The sequence below is a fragment of the Phalacrocorax aristotelis genome, chromosome W (assembly GCF_949628215.1).
Source record: "Phalacrocorax aristotelis chromosome W, bGulAri2.1, whole genome shotgun sequence".
NCBI lineage: Eukaryota > Metazoa > Chordata > Aves > Suliformes > Phalacrocoracidae > Phalacrocorax > Phalacrocorax aristotelis.
The window spans coordinates 8,134,698-8,156,940 of NC_134310.1; the positions used below are offsets into that span (position 1 = coordinate 8,134,698).

General features: G+C 40.1%; 1 protein-coding gene across 3 annotated transcripts in view; it reads left to right on the plus strand.

Annotated features, from left to right (window-relative positions):
- The window catches only part of AP3D1 (adaptor related protein complex 3 subunit delta 1), a 46,251-nt gene that overhangs the window by 10,185 nt on the left and 13,823 nt on the right, over nt 1-22,243 (plus strand). Inside the window, exons 2-19 of one of the 3 annotated variants that reach the window (XM_075077698.1) lie at nt 5,106-5,201; nt 5,910-5,990; nt 6,763-6,843; nt 6,974-7,084; nt 8,852-8,889; nt 9,239-9,368; nt 10,721-10,860; nt 11,119-11,192; nt 13,050-13,099; nt 14,715-14,764; nt 15,170-15,218; nt 15,961-16,106; nt 17,470-17,618; nt 17,711-17,941; nt 19,300-19,531; nt 20,017-20,162; nt 20,298-20,439; nt 21,375-21,446. In XM_075077698.1, coding sequence (XP_074933799.1) covers nt 8,881-8,889; nt 9,239-9,368; nt 10,721-10,860; nt 11,119-11,192; nt 13,050-13,099; nt 14,715-14,764; nt 15,170-15,218; nt 15,961-16,106; nt 17,470-17,618; nt 17,711-17,941; nt 19,300-19,531; nt 20,017-20,162; nt 20,298-20,439; nt 21,375-21,446 — 1,620 coding nt within the window. In that variant the 5' untranslated portion in view covers nt 5,106-5,201; nt 5,910-5,990; nt 6,763-6,843; nt 6,974-7,084; nt 8,852-8,880. Of the gene's footprint in view, nt 1-5,105; nt 5,202-5,909; nt 5,991-6,762; nt 6,844-6,973; nt 7,085-8,781; nt 8,890-9,238; nt 9,369-10,720; nt 10,861-11,118; nt 11,193-13,049; nt 13,100-14,714; nt 14,765-15,169; nt 15,219-15,960; nt 16,107-17,469; nt 17,619-17,710; nt 17,942-19,299; nt 19,532-20,016; nt 20,163-20,297; nt 20,440-21,374; nt 21,447-22,243 lie in introns of all 3 variants that reach the window. The other 2 variants (XM_075077697.1, XM_075077699.1) reach the window with 2 other exon arrangements.

Below are 22,243 nucleotides of genomic sequence, written 5' to 3' on the forward strand. Positions count from 1 at the left end.
TCCAGGTCATTGATGAATATACTGAGCAGGACTGGCCCCAGCAGAGACCCCTGGGGAACACCATGCATTACAGGCCTCCAACCAGACTCTGCGCTGTTGGAGACGCAGGATATTTCAGTTACTTATTTTTGTATTCTACTTATTGCAAAATTTTTTCATTCTAGAATGGTATAGTTACACATTTACATCACAGAAAGGTAGGGGTTGGAAGGGACCTCTGAAGATCATACCTTGCTCCCTGTGGCATTCCCTGTTAACCATTCTTCCCTTAAAACACTACTTAACTGTGGAAGTGCAAGAGAAATAGGGACTAATATTCACTGACATTTTGCTGTTTCATCCAGGTGGAAAGCACTTTGCCATTGCAGTGACAGGTTTGAATCTCAAACCAGCCGCAGCAGATCCAGCAGACTGAGGCTGGGTCCTGAAAGGGGCTTCAGTGGAGGATTCTGCTGCATTTGGTTTGCTGGACTGTAACCCAAAGTGGTAAGGATATGGGTTTACCATATCTTGGTTTCAGAAGGTGGTGCATGGTTGAGATGAGAGTACAGCTTCTTGGAAATGAATAGGTTTCTTGGTTAAATTTAATGTAAAGGTTCTGCAGTGATGTCCATTCTAGTCATTAATGTTTTCTCATCAGCCAACGGAAGTACAGCATAGAGAGTCACATTTCCTAGGAATGTAATTGTTGTTCAGTTAGATTAGTGATTTTTCAACTTCTTTCACATACTGCTTGAAATCTTAGTCTTCTGTGAATCTCTCTGAAATCGTCAGCAAACCCCAAGTTCTGTCTCGGCTGGAGCTTGGAATAAAGTTTTTAGTGTTTTTCAAAGTTAATTCAAAAAACATGGCTTGGGAAATGAAAAATCCTATAAACTAATATTTTTGGCTTCTTACCACGACCCACTTTTCCCTTCCTCCATCCCACTGTTTCAAAGGGATTGTGTCTTTGATTCTTGATATCTTCATTCTTATTTTAGCCATTTGCGCTAGTTTAAAGGCACACATTTTCTGGGTGAGGTCTTGGAATTCTTGAGGAATTTGGGCTTATTTTAAAAATTAGCTTGTGTATTTTTTTAATGGATATAAAACACGAACTGCATCTGTTTGGTGGAATACATTATGAAATGGCACTTACAACTTTTTGCTGTATTCACAGCTTTGAGTAATTACTGCTAACATCTGCGTGCTTTACTTGGGTTTTAGCTGCGCTGCTCTGAGCGTGTCTCTGTAATCTTCCCCCTTCTGAGGGATGCATAGGAGAAAACAGTCACCCAAGTGGTTGCTATAGCATTTCATTAAGGAGCCTTGTCCACCGCGTTGGGAAAGGCTCCTTTCCCACTTGGCAGCCTAGCACAAATAAAAAAAGCTCCTCTCAGCTCTTTTCCCTGTGTTATCATATGCCCTTCAGCTTTTGACTGCAAACTGGCAGCTTTGCCTCAATCGCCGTCATTCTGAGGGTGTTCTTTCGCTTAATGGCTCTGCTTGTTCTCAACTACACTGGGAGTGAAAGGCTTCCTTATAATTGCCTTGCTTGCTCAAAGCAGGCTGGCTGGGAATGTCCAAAGGTCCATAAATATTGTGACTTAAAAGTGCTCCTCAGTTGACTGGCCAAAATGTGTGAGCAATTGAGTAGCATCCCGGGAAGACCTCAAATAAGACTGTCGCAGAATTAGCAAGGAATTAATAGTTAAGAAATATATTGGTATTACAATCAATACACCTAGCATAAATGAGTGCTGAAGTATTTTCCTTTTGCATTCCTTTCTTCATGGGATCTCAAAAGCATTTTATGAAACACTGAGCCAGTTATATCCTGGGAAGTAATTATTTTTAATTACCACACTTGGAAATTGCTATATTCAAATGATTTATGCAAAAACTAGCAGTGAATCAATGCTGGGAAAAATATCCAGATTTTGTCTTGTATGTTGAAGGGTTTTTTCCCTGCAAGTGTTTAGCCTGTCTGAGTGACGACCATTTTTTTTTTTGTTGTATCAGGTGGTGGTTCACTCTTTCGCTGTCTAGCCTGACTGTCTGAATTGAACAGCTTACAGGCAGCAGCGTGCGGCCTCAGGGTGTCGGTCAGCACAAAATTGCTTTGGTGCAGCCTCCCGTGTGGCGCTTTGCAGAGGTCAGCGGTCGCACTAGCCGGAGACCAGGGAAGAGCTTCGCTGAAGGTCCGCACATGCATACTTGTTTCCTTCGTATTTATATAGAAGTCAAATATGGTAGGGAATCAGGCTGGGGTGTGGTGGCTGGGTGTCAGGTTTAAGTCTCCCAGACTAAATTCATTTTCCTCATTGCTTGTTTGTGACTCCACAGAGATTAACAAAAATGAGTACCTGCTGACCCTTTAAAGCTTTCTGTGCATAGGGTCTTCCATTCCTTGGAGCCTTTCAGGGTTTGAAGTACAGCTATTTTGGAAGGACTTCTTTCTGCTCTTCAAAATCCCTTATTTTAATTTCAGATAGGATTCTGAGTTCTGTAATATGCTTTTCTACCCTCTTCAAAGGAAGTTGCTCGTTACATTAGGCTAACTGGTAGACAAGGGTTTGCCTGTGGGCTGCTGGGGCCATCGAGCGCAGCTAGTGACGCTGGGGCCTGTATTCGGCTGTACCAGACTGTGCGTTATTGAACTTACCTGTACTCTAATTTTTTTCGCCTCCTGATCACACACTGGTTTACGTTCAGCTCCCAAGAGGTTTTCAGGAAACTTAAGCTAATGTTTATTGGGGTAGATGCTATGGGAAATGACAATAAAGCTTTCTGGTTAGGGACATAAAAACTGAGAACCCGCACGTTAGTATTCTGCACTGGGAAGCAGCACTGACCTTGCTGACCAAGATGTGGCAACGAGATATGCATGGAAGGATTCTCTGGCACTGTTCCAGCATGCTCTCTGTGTGCATAAAATATTCAAGGCTCGGTACAATGCATTTGTAGATCAATTGCATGTTGTAGAAGTCATTCTTTCAGCATCTCTCAAGTGTGCATTTTCTACTATCAGATGGCTTTTTTAGTTTAAACTCAAGAGTTTAACTTCCCATGGGAGTTGTCTGGACCTGAATCACTCTTGGGCAATGGTTTTAGACTCCTAGATCTGCTTCCTGGGAGGTGTCACCTGAGCTCTACATCATTAAGCACTTGGAGGCAGTGCCATGTCCACTTTCGGCAGATGTGATCCACTTGCCTGTACCCAGGAGGACAGAGGGTATCTGTGTTAGGTGTTTAGCGTGCCCTCCCTTAATGTGAAAATTCCCATTGCAAAGATAGTATTTCTACCCCAGATACAGGCATTTAGGAATATCTTAAACTTCTTCAAGTAAATTCATTTTCCAGCTTTCTTTCATCAGACCTTCTCTGAGTTATGCTGGAGAGCAGGGCTGCTGTTTGAGGGACCTCGCCAGGCTGCAGGAATGGGTCAGGCAGGAGCTCTGTGAAGGTCAGCAAAGCTTTTACTAAAAGTCTCAAAATAACAAATGTGGTCCCACCTGAGCTTACCTGGCTTTTATCCCTCTGTAAGTACAAACTTTGAGAGAAAAGCCAAATAATTATTCTGCTTATACAGAAGCTGTTAAACCAGTGAAGCTGCTGTTCCTCTGAATTATGTGTATTCACTGTGCATCCTGATGGTGAATTCTAATGCTGATGTAGCTAGACTTTAAATGACAGCACTGTAAATTGTTGTTCCGTAATTGCTGCTTGGAGTATGAAGTCCCTGTGTTATAATTCGGTTGCTCTTTCCTCACCTGAATCACTGCAGTGTCTCTTTGCACTACAGATCTGTACAATTTTTTTTTTATTGCCACCTACTATTTATTAAAATGTAATATGCTTGGCTTCTAGCAGCAAAATTCTATGACTTGAAGCATGAGTATCACTCTAGGACATTGTAAAAGACCAACAAATTGCTGGGATAATACACAATGTTTAGAGTAAAGGGGAGAAATGTTAATTGAAGGCAGGCCAGTAGACTTTTATGCTGAAAATATCTTTTTGGTGGAAGGTAATGGTGTTCAGGCAGGATTTTACTTTGGAACTAGGTAATCTGTTTGTGACCTGGTTCCTCTGGCTATTGATTTATTTATACTGAATGTGAAATGCCCTGGTGCGTGTGTGGCTTTCTAAAGAGAGATTACTTCTCTGCTCTTAAATTTTCATTTCTGTAGCAGATACCTTCAGTACTTAATCATAATTAATTGTGAACTGAAAGAATCGTTGACTAAGCTAAGCCTACTTCTAAAGTAAAATCTGAACAGGTATTTTTAAATCATGCATTGCCGCATCCCTCCAACAAGCACAGACGTGATTGTTTGGAAAGAAGTGAAGGTCCAATATTTAAATGTAAACAATGTGACATTCAGCTCTGAATTACTGAGAAATTCATACAGATAAATGTTGCTTATCAAAACGTGTAAATGGCAAAATCACTCATCTAAGTCATGAACCAGGGAGGGGGTGTCCGTGCCATGGTTCAGGTGGGTGGCAAGGGTTACAGCCAGAGGTGCCTGTACCCCGTATGAGAGTTGAGCTGTGTCCCTTCAGGCGTGGACTGTTGAAGGGGCACATCTGCAGTGCCAGACATACACGGTGTGCCCGAAAGAAGAGTAACTCATAGTATTTTCATCAGACACCTTAAATTTGTGGGCTATTAATAGTGTTTGACACTGTTTTTTCTAGACGCGTAATGAATGGGGGATTTCTGACTTCCCATTGAGGTACGTGACTGGTGGAACAGCGGAGCGCAGGTTTCATTCAGACCGCTGGGTACGCGATGTCTGTTGAACAACTTTGCACAAATATCTGAAACGAGAGCCCTGGACTGAACAGTGGAATTGCAAAGGGAACCACTGAAGAAACATCTTAGTGTACATCGGTTTTGTAATAGAATTGTGATGTTTCTTGTTAATTATTAGTTTCATCAGAATTAAGTGCTTACCTAAATAGTGTGTGTGTGTGTTAAGTCCTTACCTAAAGGGTGGGGGGAGGCTGGGGGTGGGGAGGGTTGGTGCTTGCTGGTGATGAGTTCTGCATCTCCCCACTAACATGCTGAAATGTACAAACCTGGTAAATGAGCACAAATTTTTGTTTGTTTTCCTCAGGCAAAATACATCTCGCAGTGCATCGATGAGATCAAGCAGGAGCTAAAGCAGGATAACATTGCAGTGAAAGCAAATGCAGTCTGCAAACTTACATATGTAAGTGCCTTTCTGGGATATGGTGTAATTGCATCTTTTTTTTTTTTCTTCCTTGCTGACTAGGAGCTAGTCTTCGGCCTGAATGCCTTCTTCTCTTAGGCTGCAGTTTCTTAGGCTGTTGTAAGCACAGGCTGCAGGTGAAAATGCCCCCACATATGTCTGACATCAGAGGCTGCATACTCTTTCCCATTCTGTTAATTGTGCTGGCACTAGAACTGGTACAATTTTATTCTGTTGAGATAGGTCAGGAAGCTAATCTGATTTTAAACTAATCCAATTTAAAAAGTTTTCAGCTGGGTTGTTTCTTATTGCAGTTGCATAAGCATTTGAAACTGGTGTTTGTTTCTCTTTGCGCAGTCCTTTGTTGAGAAGGAGAGGAGGGAAATACTGTTAAAGAATCCTTTCTGGGGTTCTGTTCTGGTTTTTATTACAAAAAAATCGAGGGGGAAAAAAACTTCACAACGATGCTTATATAACTGCATATGTAGTACCTGGAATTAATGCAAACTATTTAAAACTTGCATTGAGTGGAACTTCAAGACTTATTTCACTTACTACAAGGGGCGTAGAATGTGACGTTACTCATAAATTTGATGTCTTACAGTATTATTTTTGGATTCTTGTTCCATCTTCCATTTTCTGAGGTATCTTTACCTATTTTCTTGAGTCTCTTGCTTCAGAAGTTTTTCTTGGCTTCTCTGCTCACAGTTACAGATGCTGGGCTACGACATCAGTTGGGCTGCTTTCAATATTATTGAAGTCATGAGTGCATCGAAGTTTACATTCAAAGTGAGTTCTCTGTGTAATTACAACTGCCCTTGCCAAGCTGCTTCATTACTGTATTTAATGAGTGCATTGATACATCATCTTTTGGTTTGCTTTCTTCAGTATGGAAAGGAAGTAGGCTGTATTTGTTTCTAGTATGTGGATAATACCTGACCTGCTAGTATAGGCTCTTTCTACCAGGTGTTTGGCCATAGATGTTTGTCAAATATCTTTTGTGGAAAAAACAGGATATTTTTTTACATGAAGGCCACCTACAATTCCTCCTAGCAGCCATATTTTGCTTTATAATTTTTCTGGAAAGGTCTCGTTATGTTCTACGTTGTAGACCTTTTCCAGCAAATGGGGCAGAATGTTACCACTTAAGGAATAGTTCCCAAATTGTGCTTTAGTACCTGAGAGTCAGGAGTCAAGGAGTGTTGTTCTTGCTTTGTACTAAATGCAACACAGACAAAATATATGTAATAGTCCCCATTTCTTCTACTGACAATCCTGTTTTATTTCTACATCTTTGTGGTCACTGAACCTGTTTGTTCTAATAAAGTAGGGGAGGTGAAGCTAGTTTAATATCCTTAAGATAAATATACTGTCCCTGGAGATGTTACTTGTGTGAATTAGAAAAGGGAGTTTATATCAGGAAGGAATAGAGAACCCTGTCTTGTCTTTCCTGTTATGCAAACCTCCTAATTGTTCATCTTTTTAATATTGCTCATGAAGCTGCCAGTTGTTGTTTATGTAATCATTGTCTAATTTTCTTTTTCTCCTTGCATTTTTACAGAGAATCGGTTACCTAGCTGCCTCTCAGTGCTTTCATGAAGGGACTGATGTAATTATGTTGACTACTAATCAGATCCGCAAGGTAAACTTTTGGCTTCAGTTCTTAATTTTTCTTGCACTGTCTCCCTCCTTGTATTTTCAAATCGTATGAAGTATCTCTCTTTTAGGAATCTAACGGTGTTTAAGTAGAATTCTGTTTACTTGATTTACAGCCTGCTCTCATCCCACAAGCTGAAGGATTAATGAAATACTCAGGACCTGTCCATAGGCTTCCCTCGTGCTGTCTCATACCAGCTCTCTGTGTTTATTCATCACAGTGAATGGTGACAACAATAACCTTTGTTAATACTACTAGTCTCTTAGGCAGCCTTTATGAGAATGTAATGGATTAGAAAAATGTCTCCGTTCTTGAAGTAACATGAGCAGTCACCTGGCTCCACAAAATTTCTGTTTGTGAGGGCCTCTCTTCTTCTGGTAGTAACAGATCAGGCTTTTGACTCGTTTGGTATAATTGTGTGTAAAAATGGTGAAGAGCGTATGTAAAGTTGTGTTCTGTATTATTGTACCGAAGTGTGTTGTATTTTGTTTTTATTGCGCTTTATCACTTGATTTTTTTTCAGAGTTACTGGGTTGCTGGAGTATTTTCCTGTTCTTCAGATTACAGATATATTTTAAAGTTTAACTTTTTAAAGTATCGCTGCTTTAAAACTTGGCTGATGAAGTACAAGATATGCCTACATTTTTACCATCTAAGTAGTTAAAATGTCTTTTACTTGCTTAAAAAAAGATCTGTTGGATGTTATCCAGTATCTTTCCCAAAGAACTAGTGTTTTTCCCTTTGTCTTTTAAACTCTTCTGCTCTGACAAGTGCCTATTTTTGATTGTATCCATCCATTTTCTTTATTATGGAGATTTTATTGTACTGAATTTCAGTCACTTGCTATGGTATTCCTTCCTTTTTGAGCCTGAGTGTTTACTTAAAGGCATAAATAAAGATGCTTTTTCACTGATGTAGCAACTTCGTATTTTGAGGGGTTATAAGTTCTCAAACTACTTTAAAGCCAGAATAAATTGCAAAGTTTTGTTACTCCTTAAGAAGTAGATTTCATTAAAGTAGAATCTAATTTCCTACCACCTGCAAAAGGTTTTAAAATGAGGTGCAAATGGCACAAAACCCTGAAGGCCTGGCTCTGTTTAGCTCTCCTAAAGCAGCCTCCATGTACACGTGAATCCAAATGGTTAATTCTGGTAGTTCATGTGGGAATGCTCTGTGTGCTTCATATTTTTGTTACCCAATAACTGCAGTTAAGGAGTGATCCTGTGATCCCCTGTATTCAGTGAGGTCTGGTTTTATAGCCTATACTTGAACGTACTCAGATATTAATATTAATATTGGTAAGAGTCTGAAGCTTAGAAATACCTGAAAGACGATGCAGGACTATGTAGGATACTGACTTCAAATAAGTCCAAGGAAACTTGTCCAGCGAAATGTGTTCTACGCCCTAGCTTGTGTTATCCCTTTATGGACTGAAAGTTATGGTGCCGCCAGCAGCTTGGAAGGAAAGTAATCTCATTTCTCTAATAGAGAGGTTAAGCTAGGACACTGTTAAGCACTCGACAGAAGTGCCTGTTCCCACTGAAGTTGATGACAGTTGGATTTTGAGGTAGCAGGGGTAGTATTTAATACCCATTTTTTAGGACTTCAAACACATTTGTGATCATATTTTGAGTCTTTAAAAGCTATTTGCCATTCCTAAAATACCACCAAGGTACGTTATCTCTACCTGCTTTTTTGTTGCAGTCATCCATCTTGTTTAATTATGATTCCTCATGCCCATTATTAAACCCCAGGCTTGGCTGTATTTTAGCAGGTGTTGGAGGACACTTAATAGTTGATGTAAATATTCTCAAGAAGTAGAAGTTCTGTTTCATATGTGTGGAGTGAATAAAATTGGTCTGAGAAAATTTTCTCAACATCCTGTGTGATCTTAAATTTTTGAGCCTGTTTTTCCTTTTTTAGGATCTGAGTAGCCCTAACCAATATGATACTGGAGTTGCACTGACGGGCTTGTCCTGTTTTGTTACTCCAGATCTTGCCAGGGACTTGGCAAATGACATCATGACACTGGTGAGTTAAGATTGAAATAACTTTCTCCTGTGATTAAAAAAATGTTAAATTGTTCAAATCTGGTAAATATCTGTTAGTTTTCACATGTAACAGTTCTGAATGTGACTCTTTGTTCTTATGGGGTTTTGGGACCCTTTACAGATCTTCGTTCAAGAGGATTACCGTGAACATTTCTGTTAGTTTTGGTGGTAAATGACAGTATTTTGCTCTCCGCTCAAACCTGAGTTCTTGAAAAGTAGTTGAGTCTCCCAGAAATAAATTTTGAGGCAATGGTGTGGACATAAGGACCTTGAAAAGAACTCTGGAAACAAATTTGCTAAGAGTCTGATTACTGTTGTTTCATTAACAGATGTCTCATACAAAGCCTTATATCAGGAAGAAGGCAGTGCTAATCATGTACAAAGTTTTTTTGAAATACCCAGAGTCCCTCCGTCCTGCATTTCCTCGCCTTAAAGAGAAACTTGAAGATCCAGATCCTGGTGAGTGGATTTTAGTAAATTAGTTCTGCTCCAAAGCATCTAGGTATATATGCTTGTAGAGCTTGTGGAGAGAAGAATACATGAAAAATGCTGTGATCATCTTTTGGGTACTGATTCACCTGTTTAATAGGTAGATGAGCATATGAGAGTTTTGACAGATGTTGCCATATTAAAAATATATTCTTTAAAATATCCAATTCTTACTTCAAACCTAAAGCTATTGAAACTGTATCAGTGTGGATTAAATCTTAGCAGGACAAAGCTACTTAATGATTCCTGGTTTGTTGCTTACTTGGCTGTTGAAAATATTTCAGTTGATTTCAGGATTTGGGTTTTTTTGTTGTTTTTTCCTGTGCTCTTTTACAAAGCTGCAGCTGCTGGCTTGCAATGGATGTACTTATACTAAGTGATGTGAAATTTTTGTTTTTTCTATATTTTAAGTTTAAATTTTGAGTCCAGACTGCTTTGGGCCCTTCAGTACTGTGGCAGTGCAATGCAGCTGCAGCACAAGAGACTTGCAGTTGCTTTGTATTGTATTCAAGCTTCCACTCAGTCTTCCAGGATGGTGCTGATCTTCCCTCACTGCACTGAAATGCCCTGCGCTTGTTTCAAGAAGTCTGTGTGTGGTGCAGTTCTGTGATCGCTGGTTGATTTGTGTGTGTGTTTAAAGGGAGAAGTTTAATTGTGTGTACTGGACTAGTTTGGTGTGGACATGTAATGTGCATCTTACAGAGACAATGTTCTTAAAGAAAGAACACCCGCCCCCCTCACCTGCAGACAAGGGAAGAAAATAACTGATTGCTTTATGGAGAAAAGGACTGTCCTCTACTAGAAAACTCAGATTAAAAGATTCCAAATTGTTTTCAATCAGTTTAAAGGCTGAGCAATTATAAGGGAATGAGCTTGTCCAGTCAGATTGTTTCAGTATTCATTATTTTTGTGTTGCATTGAAACATGTCTGAATAATGTATTTTAAAGAAGCAAAAGTTTTCCAAAAACTTTCTGGTGGGTAGGACTATTGTTTACAATGTTGTCTGTGTCCCATGAACAAGCTGTCCAGAGTCAAAGGGGACAGAGGCTGGCAGTATCCTGTTCTTCCTAATACTGCACCCAAAGGGGATACCCAGCTTGCTGGTATGTTAGAAAAGAGCCACAATTAAATAAAATCCTTTCTCAGTTTGTTTTTGCATTTTTGTGTTTAGCTCGGTACTTCGTGGTTGGTAATGAGGCTGAACCATTCCTCTGGACACAAGTCTGAATCTTTAGCTGTTTTTGTTGTGGGAGTTCTGCACCAGAAACTTCAATAACAATTAAGGTGTTGATGAGATTTCTGCTTTTCTCACTTTTCCCAGGTGTGCAGTCTGCTGCAGTAAACGTTATTTGTGAGCTGGCTCGACGCAATCCCAAAAACTACCTTTCCCTTGCTCCGCTCTTTTTCAAGTTGATGACATCATCAACCAATAACTGGGTCCTCATTAAAATTATTAAACTGGCAAGTATTCTGGATTTATGTTTACAGGGTTGGGATTCTTGTCAAATTACATTGAGTGTAGAAATAATTTCTTTCTTGGAGGTAAAGTTACCATTAAATCCAAATAAAAAGAAACCAGGAATATCTTCTATTGTTTGTGAACATAACCAAAGAGAGAAAAATATTTTAAATATAATGAGCTGCAATTTAAATAATGCTTTTATGCTGTTTAAAAGCAGCTATTAAATCACTTTTTTGTCTGCACTTCTTCTTTAATAGTTTGGTGCTCTTACTCCATTAGAACCTAGGCTGGGAAAGAAACTGATTGAGCCTCTGACCAACCTCATCCATAGGTATGTATGACAAATGTTACTTTATTCATTCAGGATTGGTGAAGTGCCTGTGGGGTAGGTCAGTAGCTAGGTCTGCGGATGCGTTTCTGAGCTTTCTCTTGAGTGTCGATATATTGGCTTCAGGTATCAAAAGATAATCACATCAAGACTATTTCTGAAAAACCTAAGTGAGATAAAATACCTTGAAGGAAAGTCTTTGGGTGTCTGACTGTCAGCATTAATTTCTCCAAGGCATGCATGAGAATTGGAGCAATTTCCTTTCTTTTCACTTCATTTTAAGTCAGAGATGGCAATGGAGTATATATGAAAACTCTGGTTTAAAAAAGGCTGAGCTGTGTATTTGCCTCTTCTGTTCATCTACATACGTTTGGTTCTTGACTTCTTTGGAAGAGTCTTACACACCGAAGCAGCAGGACAAGGAGCGTATTGAAGTTCTTTCTCATGCTTTTGTCAGCCCAGGCATGTTTTGGAAGAGGTTCCTTTAACATACATTCTAAATATAGATTAGATAAATTTGTAGATATTTCCTTGTCCCTTATTAAAGCTGGTTTGTAGTGGTGTTTTGGATCTAAATCTGAGCTGAAATCAGAAAATAGATGTCTCGGAGGGAATATATGTATTTTCCCAGTTGTGAAAAAGTGTGATCTTATGCATGAGTTGTTAAATTAAAAGGTTTATTTCTCTTCATGTGGCAGAGCAAGAAGGTAGATGGGAATGAGCACATTGTATGTGGATGTCCTCGTAGCCTTGAGAGCAGCTCTAGCCAAACAATTTCTGTCCGTCCTCCTAGTATACCTTTAAGGCTGGTTCAGAGCAGATCAGCCAGCAGCCTTGCATCCAAATCCCTAAAGAGGGTTTTTGCAGCAGTGACAAATGGATAAAAATTTGCCAGAAACAGTACTTCACCAGAAAAAGCAGGAAGGTGGACAGTATGTCTTCAGTCCTGCCTCTACCTCCTCTCCCCAACCCCCACATTAGTCCATCATTGTATTACTTGTGAGGCCTTAATCCTGTTCGGTTTGGTCTCCGTTCAGCCATTTTGGATCTCATATTGCTTATGCACAAGGCAAACTATGCTGCCATCCCCCAGGAAGTGTACGGGGAGCAAAAATGATTGTCTTGGTTCTGAGCATGCTGGAGTCACGCATACGGTGTGCTGAGTGACCTTCATGGTATTGCCTCTGACTGCTGCCTCAAGTTGTTTGCTCATTACCTTTGCAGACCTTGTGTCTGGAGTCTGCTCCTTTTGTTACTTGTGAGGTTCACTGTGTTTCCCTCATGTGTGGATCAGGATTTATAATTACGTTTCAAATCCACAGAATTGCACCATATGTGTGTTCAACTGGCAAAAGGTGTCTTGAACTTAAGTTTGGGGGGAAATCAGATATTGAAGAAGGGTTGCTTAGTTATAGGGATGAGCAAATGTATACCTGCATGCCAGAAGAGTCTGCTGTTTGTGCATGACTCGTTTGCTTTGGAGAGAGAGACTTGAGGTTCTCCATCTGCCTGCCTTATAGTGAATTTTTGACCTTGGGCAGAGGATTTGATTTGATCCTTGGACAAGATTGCTTCAGTGCTCTGTAACTGGTACTGAGGTTTTGAGTAACTGCTTCCTTCCTCATTCCTTGTGATACTGCTTCTTCTCAGAGATTATTTTTCTTTAAATATTCAGTAGCCCTTCCTCCCCACAACAGTTTTTAAGAGAGAATCATTTCATCTAGTTTGAAGGTATATGGAACAGAATACTGGCAATTTCTCCTGTAATTAAAGGTGTTAACTAGCTCCCAGATATTGCTGACAACTGTTTAACATGTGCCGGTTTTATTCCTTATTTAAAATACTTGATTTCTGTTTCAGCACCTCAGCCATGTCTCTCTTATATGAATGTGTGAACACAGTAATAGCAGGTGAGAACTGATATTTGTAACCTAGAAAAAAATCATTACCTTTGTCACCAATTAACACCATCTGTAAACCTTTTTTTAACTTAATGTATTTTATAACTGAAATAAGTTCCCTGGCAAACTTTTGATTCATGTTACTGTGTAACTGAAATCCTTTGTTGTCAGTCCATGAGGCTAAGTTACTACAGCTATGTCATATTTGCTAAAGGCTGAAGCGAAGTACAAACAATGAGTGATTATATGCATTTATATCCCAAATGTTGCTAGAACTACCAGTAGCAATAGAATTAAAAAGAGAATGATGCCTCAGGGAAACTTCGACACACTTTTCTTATGCGATGAAGGAAGAGACTTATTTTAATTCTACAATTTCACAGCTTAAACTCAGTGTAATTCCTTAAAGGAGCTAATTGGAATCATTGACTTACAGTTTCAACCTCTGGGGGAGGGATATAAACCCCATAATGGGGATGGAGAGAAAAGCAAAGGCAAAAAGAGATAACACAGTATTCTAACTCAGACTTGACACTTTTCCTATCACAGGAAAAGTAGGATGTAGAGAGTTATTGACATCTGCAGTTTGGCCACAAGCCTGTCTCTTGTGGGTGGTTTGGATAATGATGCAGGAACTTGCTGTACTGGGTTGGTTCAAAGAAAAAAGGGTGATGTGTCACTCACTTTGTGTGTGTTCATTCCTTCAGGGAGATGTGAGATGACACTATGATGGGGAGAGAAATAACTCAGGTTAAATCCGTGTGGATGAGTGTGTGCTTTGGTGAGATACAATAGGATAATTCTGTGGTCAAAGGGAAATTCACACACCGGGGACATTTCAGGGACTGTAAAGTAAAACTCAAATTCAGAAAATGAGCTGTGAAGCTGTGTGCCTGCGTTAGAGCAGCACCTGGCACCTGCCAGCTCTTTGCATGACCCGAAATGATAGCATCCAACATGCCTCCTCTGAAATGTAGCTCTGCAGGATTATGGAGAGCAAAATGCCACTGTACTTACTAGTCACGAAGGGCAGCATGCGTGGCTTGCTCAGTAAGAGTTGGTGCTGGCATGGACATGCTATGTGACAGCAGCAGTTAACAAGATAACGCCACCTCTTGCGCTGTGGGGTTGCATGCTGCCACAGCTTTACAAATGCCCAAAATAATCAACAATGGGACCTGATTTGTGCCTTGAGTCTCTGCTGGCTTGATTAAAGCTCCAATCTAATTACATTAAACTCAAGAATCCATTGCTGCATCTCATTACATTAGGGAAGTGCACACTTAAAGATTCAGCTGTACAGTAGCTGATGACATATTTACGGTCTTGACTGCTACACAATATCAGTAAAGTAAATCTTAATGAGAGCAGAGCATAATGAAAAGCAGCTTTGACCTGGCTGTTCTAGCAGTTCCTACCTTTACACTTTTTTTTCCTGCTCTGCTATTATTGCTCTTAGGGTATATGAAACTATAGTTTGTCTCACAAACTTCTCTCCACCCACCAAAATTCCAGGCGAACAAACAACAAAATAAACTGGCATCTTTCCTTGTGAGCTGAACTCGCTGTTGCATTCATTCAGAACACAGAAATACTAACTGAGATTTGTGCTTGTGCATTTCAGTTTTGATATCTTTGTCCTCTGGGATGCCTAATCACAGCGCTAGCATCCAGGTATGGCACTGGGGTTTGGTGGGGGTTATTTGTTCTGCTCTACTGTGTAATACTAAGTGCCATGGAGAAAATGGATTCTGTTCCTCTGCCAACAGTTAAAGCAGTAGCTCCTTGAAGCTTCACCCAGACTGAAGCATTTCCTATATAAATTCTCTTATTTCCTTTGTTCTAAAATGCAGATTCTTCTCATTCAGAGTTCTCCTAACTCTTATTCAGCTCCTATTATCAATACAATCACACAGAGGTTCCCTTTGTTTTGAAATCTGTTAATGCAACCAAACCCTCTTACTAGAGGCCCCGGGTCTTGGTCAGCATACTTCCTTGTGTATGAGTAAACTTCATGATGAGTTACTTTCATTAAGACTTTTGAGGCTTGTAATAAGCATGATGTGATATTTTTTCCAGCTTTGTGTTCAGAAGTTAAGGATATTGATAGAAGATTCTGACCAGAACTGTAAGTATGTTGCTTGTCTTCATGGAAGCTTTTAGCAACCAACCACTGGGGAGAAATTGCAGCAGCCTTTGATCAATGAGCTGTTTCTCCAAACAGCTTGTTCAGTGTTGTAGTACCTGGTACATTGTAACCAACTGCTGGGTTTTTGTATGTGGAGATAATTTTTGATAGTGAGCCCTTCTTATAATGAGCTTTTTTACAACAAATGAGATTAATTATTACTGCTGCTCGTCATCTTGTAAACCTAAACCACTTCTCTTTCCATGCTCTGGGTTTTCCCCTTTTTATAAACTTGCTGCTTGGAAAGCAGTGAGGGATATTCTATAGTGTAACCTATTTCAGTGACTGCAAAGAACATGGGAAATCATTTTTTGTGCAAACCTTTTTTCTGCCTTATGAATTTTTCCCACTGAGAACAAGGCTGCTACTTAATACAGCAGTCCTGTTAGTGCTTTTAAAGCTGTGTTCATCCTGTGATGCCTGGTCTCAAAACCAATAGTTTCCATAAAAATCAATGATAAAACTTGCAGTACAAGACTGAAATGAAGAGTGTATATGTAATTACATGCCTGTATATGAGATTATGAAATTAAAGACTGTAATCTGTGATACACTGTTTCTGAAAAGTTCTCTTCCTCATAGATTTCTGAGTGTTTTAAAGCTGGTTTCGGTAGAAGATTTCGCAGTCCATACAAAACAGTGTTTCTATATTTGGAAAGAAGTTTTATTTTGTCTTTCACAGTGAAATACCTGGGACTGTTAGCTATGTCCAAAATCCTGAAAACGCATCCTAAATCAGTTCAGTCTCACAAGGATCTCATTCTCCAATGTTTGGACGACAAAGATGAGTCTATCCGACTCAGAGCTTTAGATCTCCTGTATGGCATGGTATGTTTCTACATATACTTCCTTTTCTCTCCAGCCCCCATGACTATTTACTTAGGAGGCTGATGTTTAAGAAAAACATACAACGTTCTCTTCCCCTCTCCCCAGTAGTCTTGTGATAATAACTGATCTTTTTTGGCACTTAGGGCAAGTACAAGATCTGGCATGAGCTGAGAGGGCTTTAAAATCTGATTCAGACTGGGAGGAGTTTCTGAGTTCAGGTGCTGTGGAAGTCACCCAGAAGGCTGCTATTCTTATACCTAAGTCTTAGGTGCTCCTTCTGCCCTTAGGCTAGGTTTTAAGTGGACCACAGGCATATTTGGATAGGTCAGTGCAGTTCTGTATTGCAGTCCACATTGCAGCACACCATAGCTCAGATTGATGGAAGTTATGCAAAGCCTGGGAGACAGTCCAGAGTACTCTGAAGAGAGGAGAAGGCAGCTTTAAACTGTCTTATCGTCAAATTTGCCCTTCACTGTAAATATTGTTATGCCTTTTAATGTACGGAATCTCATTCTGTTTGGTCTCCAGTGTGCCACCAGTTCTGTGCATGCGTTCTGCAGCTGTGCAGGGCAGTTGATGAAACATGCATAGGCTACAGGGACAATCCCGTAGGGACAACATGCGATCTCTGAAAGGGCTGTGGTTATGACTGATGTAGTAAAGTGCCTTTCACTCGGGTCTGTGCCCCACACACAAATAAAGGGATCGTGACAGACAGGTCTCATAGTTTCCTATTTTAGAGGAGAAAGTAAATAGTAAGAAGGACACCTTTTGTCTGGTATTCCTCATGAAATGGGAATGACGGGATGGTGGTTTTAATGTGGTTGCAAAGAGAATAAGGGTTCATTCTCAGTTCAGGAGGTTAAATTCTGCTCGTTATGCCTTTAGTCAAAAGATAACCCAGGAGAAAGTCTACCATTTTAATCAACTGGCGATATTTACTGAATATTTTGGTGGCTTAATTTAGACAAATAAGTTTCCAGAGCAAGTTAATACACTATGTTTTGAAATGTTAGATTTCTGTTGGATGTTTATGATGCTTGTATTTATTTAGTTTAGAACAAAAAATGTTATAAACTATTACATTTGCTCCCTGGCAAAAGTAGATGATTTGCTTTTCTCCTGGATTTCTGCATTGTTGCTAGTAATTCTTATTCTCAGCTCTCTCACAGCATGGTCTTGTGTACTTGTGCTGCAGTTTTTCCGCTGTGACTGAAACTGGGGCTTAGAGGCGGTTCTGGTCTCTTAACACACAGCACAGGTCTGTCAAAGAGCTAGCAGCTGCTTTAACAGAATTAGAAGGACTTGACAGTGTGGGAAATGGCTGAGTTTTGGTTCAACCCTTCAATAACTCCTTTAACAGGTGTCGAAGAAGAACTTGATGGAGATAGTGAAGAAACTGATGATCCATGTGGACAAAGCAGAAGGGACGACGTACCGGGATGAGCTGCTGACCAAAATCATAGATATTTGTAGTCAGTCCAATTATCAATATATCACAAACTTTGAATGGTCAGTGTTTTTACGTGTCAACTTTGAGATCATCAGCAATGGTAATGCATGATTATCTGCTGATAAAATTGCATCCCTTTCACTTTTTGTAGGTACATAAGCATCTTGGTGGAGCTGACCCGGTTGGAAGGCACACGACATGGGCATCTTATAGCAGCTCAGATGTTAGATGTAGCTATCAGAGTTAAAGCTATTCGTAAATTTGCAGTTTCTCAAATGGCCATGCTTCTGGACAACGCTCATCTCATAGCCAGCAACACCCAGAGAAATGGGATCTGTGAGGTGCTTTATGCTGCTGCTTGGATATGTGGGGAGTTCTCTGAGTAAGTGCAGACAAATCCAGACATGCTTTGTGCAGCTCCTTTCGGGCAAAGATTCGGGCCACTGAAGAGTGTTTTTGAGAGAAGGATAGTTCAGAATATGCACCCTAAAGCTAACAAAATGATTGGTTCTTTCCCACTCCCTCACCCTGTAAGACTCCTCAGCTGTTTCTAGCCAAGATGGATACTTCATTTTGAGTATGTGGTCAGTTTTCTTACCTCTAGCCCTGCGCACTGATGCAGGAAGGCGCAACTGTGAGTATAACCAGTAAGATCTTAAGACATTGAAAGAACTCCTTAACTGTTAAGATCTAACTCCACATATATCATAGGGAAAATGTCCAGTCACCATGTTTGAATTGGTTTTTTATCTCTTCCCTGTTTTGCCCTTGTTGAAACGTTTTTGCAGAACTTAATCTTTCTGGGGTTCAGAAGTCACCTTTTTTGCTCAAAACTTATCTGGACGCACAGTAGCACAATTGTCAATATTCTTGTGCCAACAGTGGCTTTTACCTTAAGTGGACGTTTGTCTCGTGGTTGCATGCTCATATACGCATGCTTCCCTAGCTTTCATTTTGGTAAGCTGGACAGACCATGATGCTGTAGTCTCCTTCTGTCATCTGGTTTGGTGTCTGTTCTTGTAACTGCCACTCTGAATGCTGGTTCCAGTTTAAATTCACATAGTAGGCGTGATGTTTTTAGGTAACACTGGTACGCCTCAGATCTTCATTTAATTAAAAAAGTTATGCAAAGAAAACTGCAGATTAAGAAGCAAGAGAACATACTTTCCCTGTTCAGTTTGATCCCGTTTTTACTTTGAAAGAACTTAAGCTTTCCATTCGTAATGGACCAGTAACTTCGTGTCTTCTATTTAGCTGGGAGCAGGCAGTTTTGAGTAAGAGCATGAGACTTATTAAAACAAGTGTTATGATCTGCATTCTTTTCTGTGTATTAAGCATTGCCTACTAGATTTGTTTCTGTTCAGTAAATGATTGGAAATACAACCTCATTGGTGCGAGTGGTGAAGTACTGCAGGAAGGTAGTTGGGCTGCTAGATCCAATGGAGTTGGCACTTAAAGGTGCAATGCGTAGTTAATGGAGAGAGTACTGAACTTGTAAAGGTGGAAACTGAGCTGTCCTTCCCCTTCTGTAAAAGGGTAAAACTGTAAATTCTTCTGTGCCATGTTAATATTGTCATTTGTAAGGGGAAAATATGCAGAGGGCAAATGGTTATGTATTTGTAGTCTGCCCTGTCTGCAGCACTCAGCTGAGGTTTTCTGAAAAATTCTTCTTCAGGAAGGCTGATGAATTGTTGAAATTTCTCAATTGCTGTCTTTTACCTGTCCGCTCTGTCTTTACAGACACCTTGAGGAAGCAAACCAAACTTTAGAAGCAATGTTGAGGCCTAAAGTTACAACTCTACCAGGCCACATTCAGGCAGTTTATGTCCAGAACATGGTGAAGCTCTATGCATCCATCCTACAGCAGAAGGAGCAATCTGGGGAAAAGGAAGCAGCTCAGGAAATTACACAGCTGATGATTGAGCGTTTGCCTCAGTTTGTACAGAGTGCAGATCTAGAAGTGCAGGAGAGGGTAAGGGAACAAACTTGCTTTGGAACTTATCGTACAAAGACTCTCATCTGTCTTGGAGCATATACGTAATTTTCTGTGGACATGGGCATTTTATATAGCCATTGGTATCAATGGAATTGTTCATTTATTCTGTGTTTTCTTGTAACTCAGTGAAAGAGAAGCTCTAGAACTAGAGGACTGGGAAGAGTAGTGACATTTCATGGCAGAGCCCAGATCTTACTCCGGTTCAATACCACCTCAAAAGACTGCTTGCAAGAACTTCACTCAAAACAGTTTAACTTTAAAATTATGCAAGCACATAAGGACACAGCTAGAAGAGAGGGTTAATACGGATTTTTTTACATTTGCTCCAAACCTGCAGTTATGCTGCTTCCCTTAGTTCCCTTAACGGAGTAGGACAGCTATCGTCTGCTGACATTCATTGCAGTTGATTTTTTTTTTGTTCAGTTTGTTAATCCTGAAATTATTTCTGCATTTGTTTTTAGGCTTCTTGCATCTTGCAGCTAATAAAATATATTCAGAAGCTACAAATAAAAGAAGTACCTGTAGCTGAGGAAGTAACAGCACTATTTGCTGGTGAGCTGAACCCTGTGGCTCCTAAAGCACAGAAGAAGGTACCAGTTCCAGAAGGGTAAGGTTCCTTCTCTCTCCCAAAGCTTTATTTAAACTTTTAGACTCGTAAATAGTTAAGTCAGTATGTGATGAGAAACACTGAAATACTCCAGCGTGCTGAATCAAGCTATTTGTTTACTGCAATTCTTACCAGCTTGGACCTTGATGCCTGGATCAATGAACCTCCATCAGACAGTGAGTCTGAAGATGACAAGCCCAAAACAATTTTTCATGAGGAGGAACAAAGGCATTCCAGACATAGGCAGCCAGAAATAGATGAAGAGGAACTGGCCAGGGTGAGTGAACGTTAAAATGCTTTTCCCTATGTAATTCAGTAGTAATGCTGTAAGTGCTACTAAAGCAGCTGGAGCTGTTGTGGATTCTCCATGTAGCCAGGGAGCCGTTCTGCTCTCTACAGCTCAGGAAATCTGATGATTTGATGTGAACAAAATATATATATTTGAATATGGGTATTTTTTTAGGCATTGTAGAATACATTCCATATAAAGCTCTCTTGGAAGTCTAGCTTGCCTGTCTTGTCCAAATGGAAATAAGATATTATAATAACTTGGCCCTTGTTAGGAGTTTTGAGGTCTTGTAAAAGTCTGACCTGTGAACTGTGGTGTCTAGTGGAGTTCACTTTGACGTACAGGGACTTGAGGATGGATGCTTGTGCTGAGCTGTGCAGCTATTTGGTCTCTTACGCACCTCCTCCACTGGTGTATTGCTGTTATTCTGTGCGCTCTACATCAGGAAAAGAAGCAGCGTCTCTGCTCATGGACTTCAGCAGCCTCTACAAATTACTGTAATGTGACTGCTCTCAGTAGCGATACCACCTTCCTTGCTTCTGACCTTTTTGTTTTCATAGAGAGAACTTTTTTTATTGATAAAAACCTTCACTTCTTCCTCTTTTTGCAAAAATGAAAATAAAACCAGTTGAATTGCCAGCAAAATCTGGTGTTTGGAAGTTACTCTCTCTAGTCCAGAATTAAAAAGCAAAGAAAGTGTGTTCTAAGAAATATTAGTTACAGTAGTAATAGTACTTGTAGTTACATTCCAGAATGTCCTGTAACTCAAAACTGGTTTATCATACTCAAGGTGCTATGCTGGAGTCTTTTTGCAAGTAGTTATGCGTTATTCCAAAAATTCAGGGAGATTGCATTCTGTGCCTTGATGCCTTTTAGCCCTCTTTGCTGATAAACATTCTAACTAGAAATACTCTTGCTTTCAGCGTCGAGAAGCCCGGAAACAAGAACAGGCAAACAACCCATTTTATATTAAAAGCTCTCCTTCCCCGCAGAAGGTGAGTGAGTCTGAATTAAAATCTCTTGCTGGCCTCTCATATAATTGTGTGAAGGCTCGCTGAATGTCAGAGCTGCAGCTTTTCTCTGGGACATCCTGATTATTTCCACTGTAGTTCTGATCACTTGATAGTGTGCCGACTGGAGAGGGTACCTACAACTATTTTACAAGTCTTGTTTGTGTTGAGAAGCTCACAAATGACCTAATGTCGCGAGAGCAGCCTGCTTTCTGTGAATCTCTGGACCTCCAGTTTAAAAATAAGAGAGTGGTAATTGTCACAGTTCCCATTACAGAGTAGTTTAGAACAATCTGGATTAATTTGTCGTGGAAAGTGCACTGTTTGCGTTTCACCAAGGACTCTAAAAGCTGTCAAGAAACCCTTCTTCTCTATGCCCTTGTGTGACAAATTCCTGTGCAGGTAGTCTGTCCCAACTCTGGGTGATGGAAGGGTTCAGGTTGCCAGGCCCTTCATGAAGAGCAGTGAAGGGAGAGTGAACCTTGAACGTGTCCCTCTTGAACATGCTGTGTGTTGCATGGATCAAAAGGTCATTGTGGTCTCTTCTTAACACCTTTTTCAGGGAAAGAACCTGCTTTATTCCCTGTATATCCTAAGAACTGCCCCATTTTCCTCAACTCAAATCTCAAACTTTATCTTTTGAAGTGGCAAGTTATTAGCATTAAGAAAACAAACCAAAAATTCTTCAGGGTGTTGCGACAAGCCTTCTTCAGGGCAGTAGCAGGGTTAAAAAACTGTAACTAAAAGTAGGTTCTTTTATAGTAGTTATCAGCTGGCTTTAA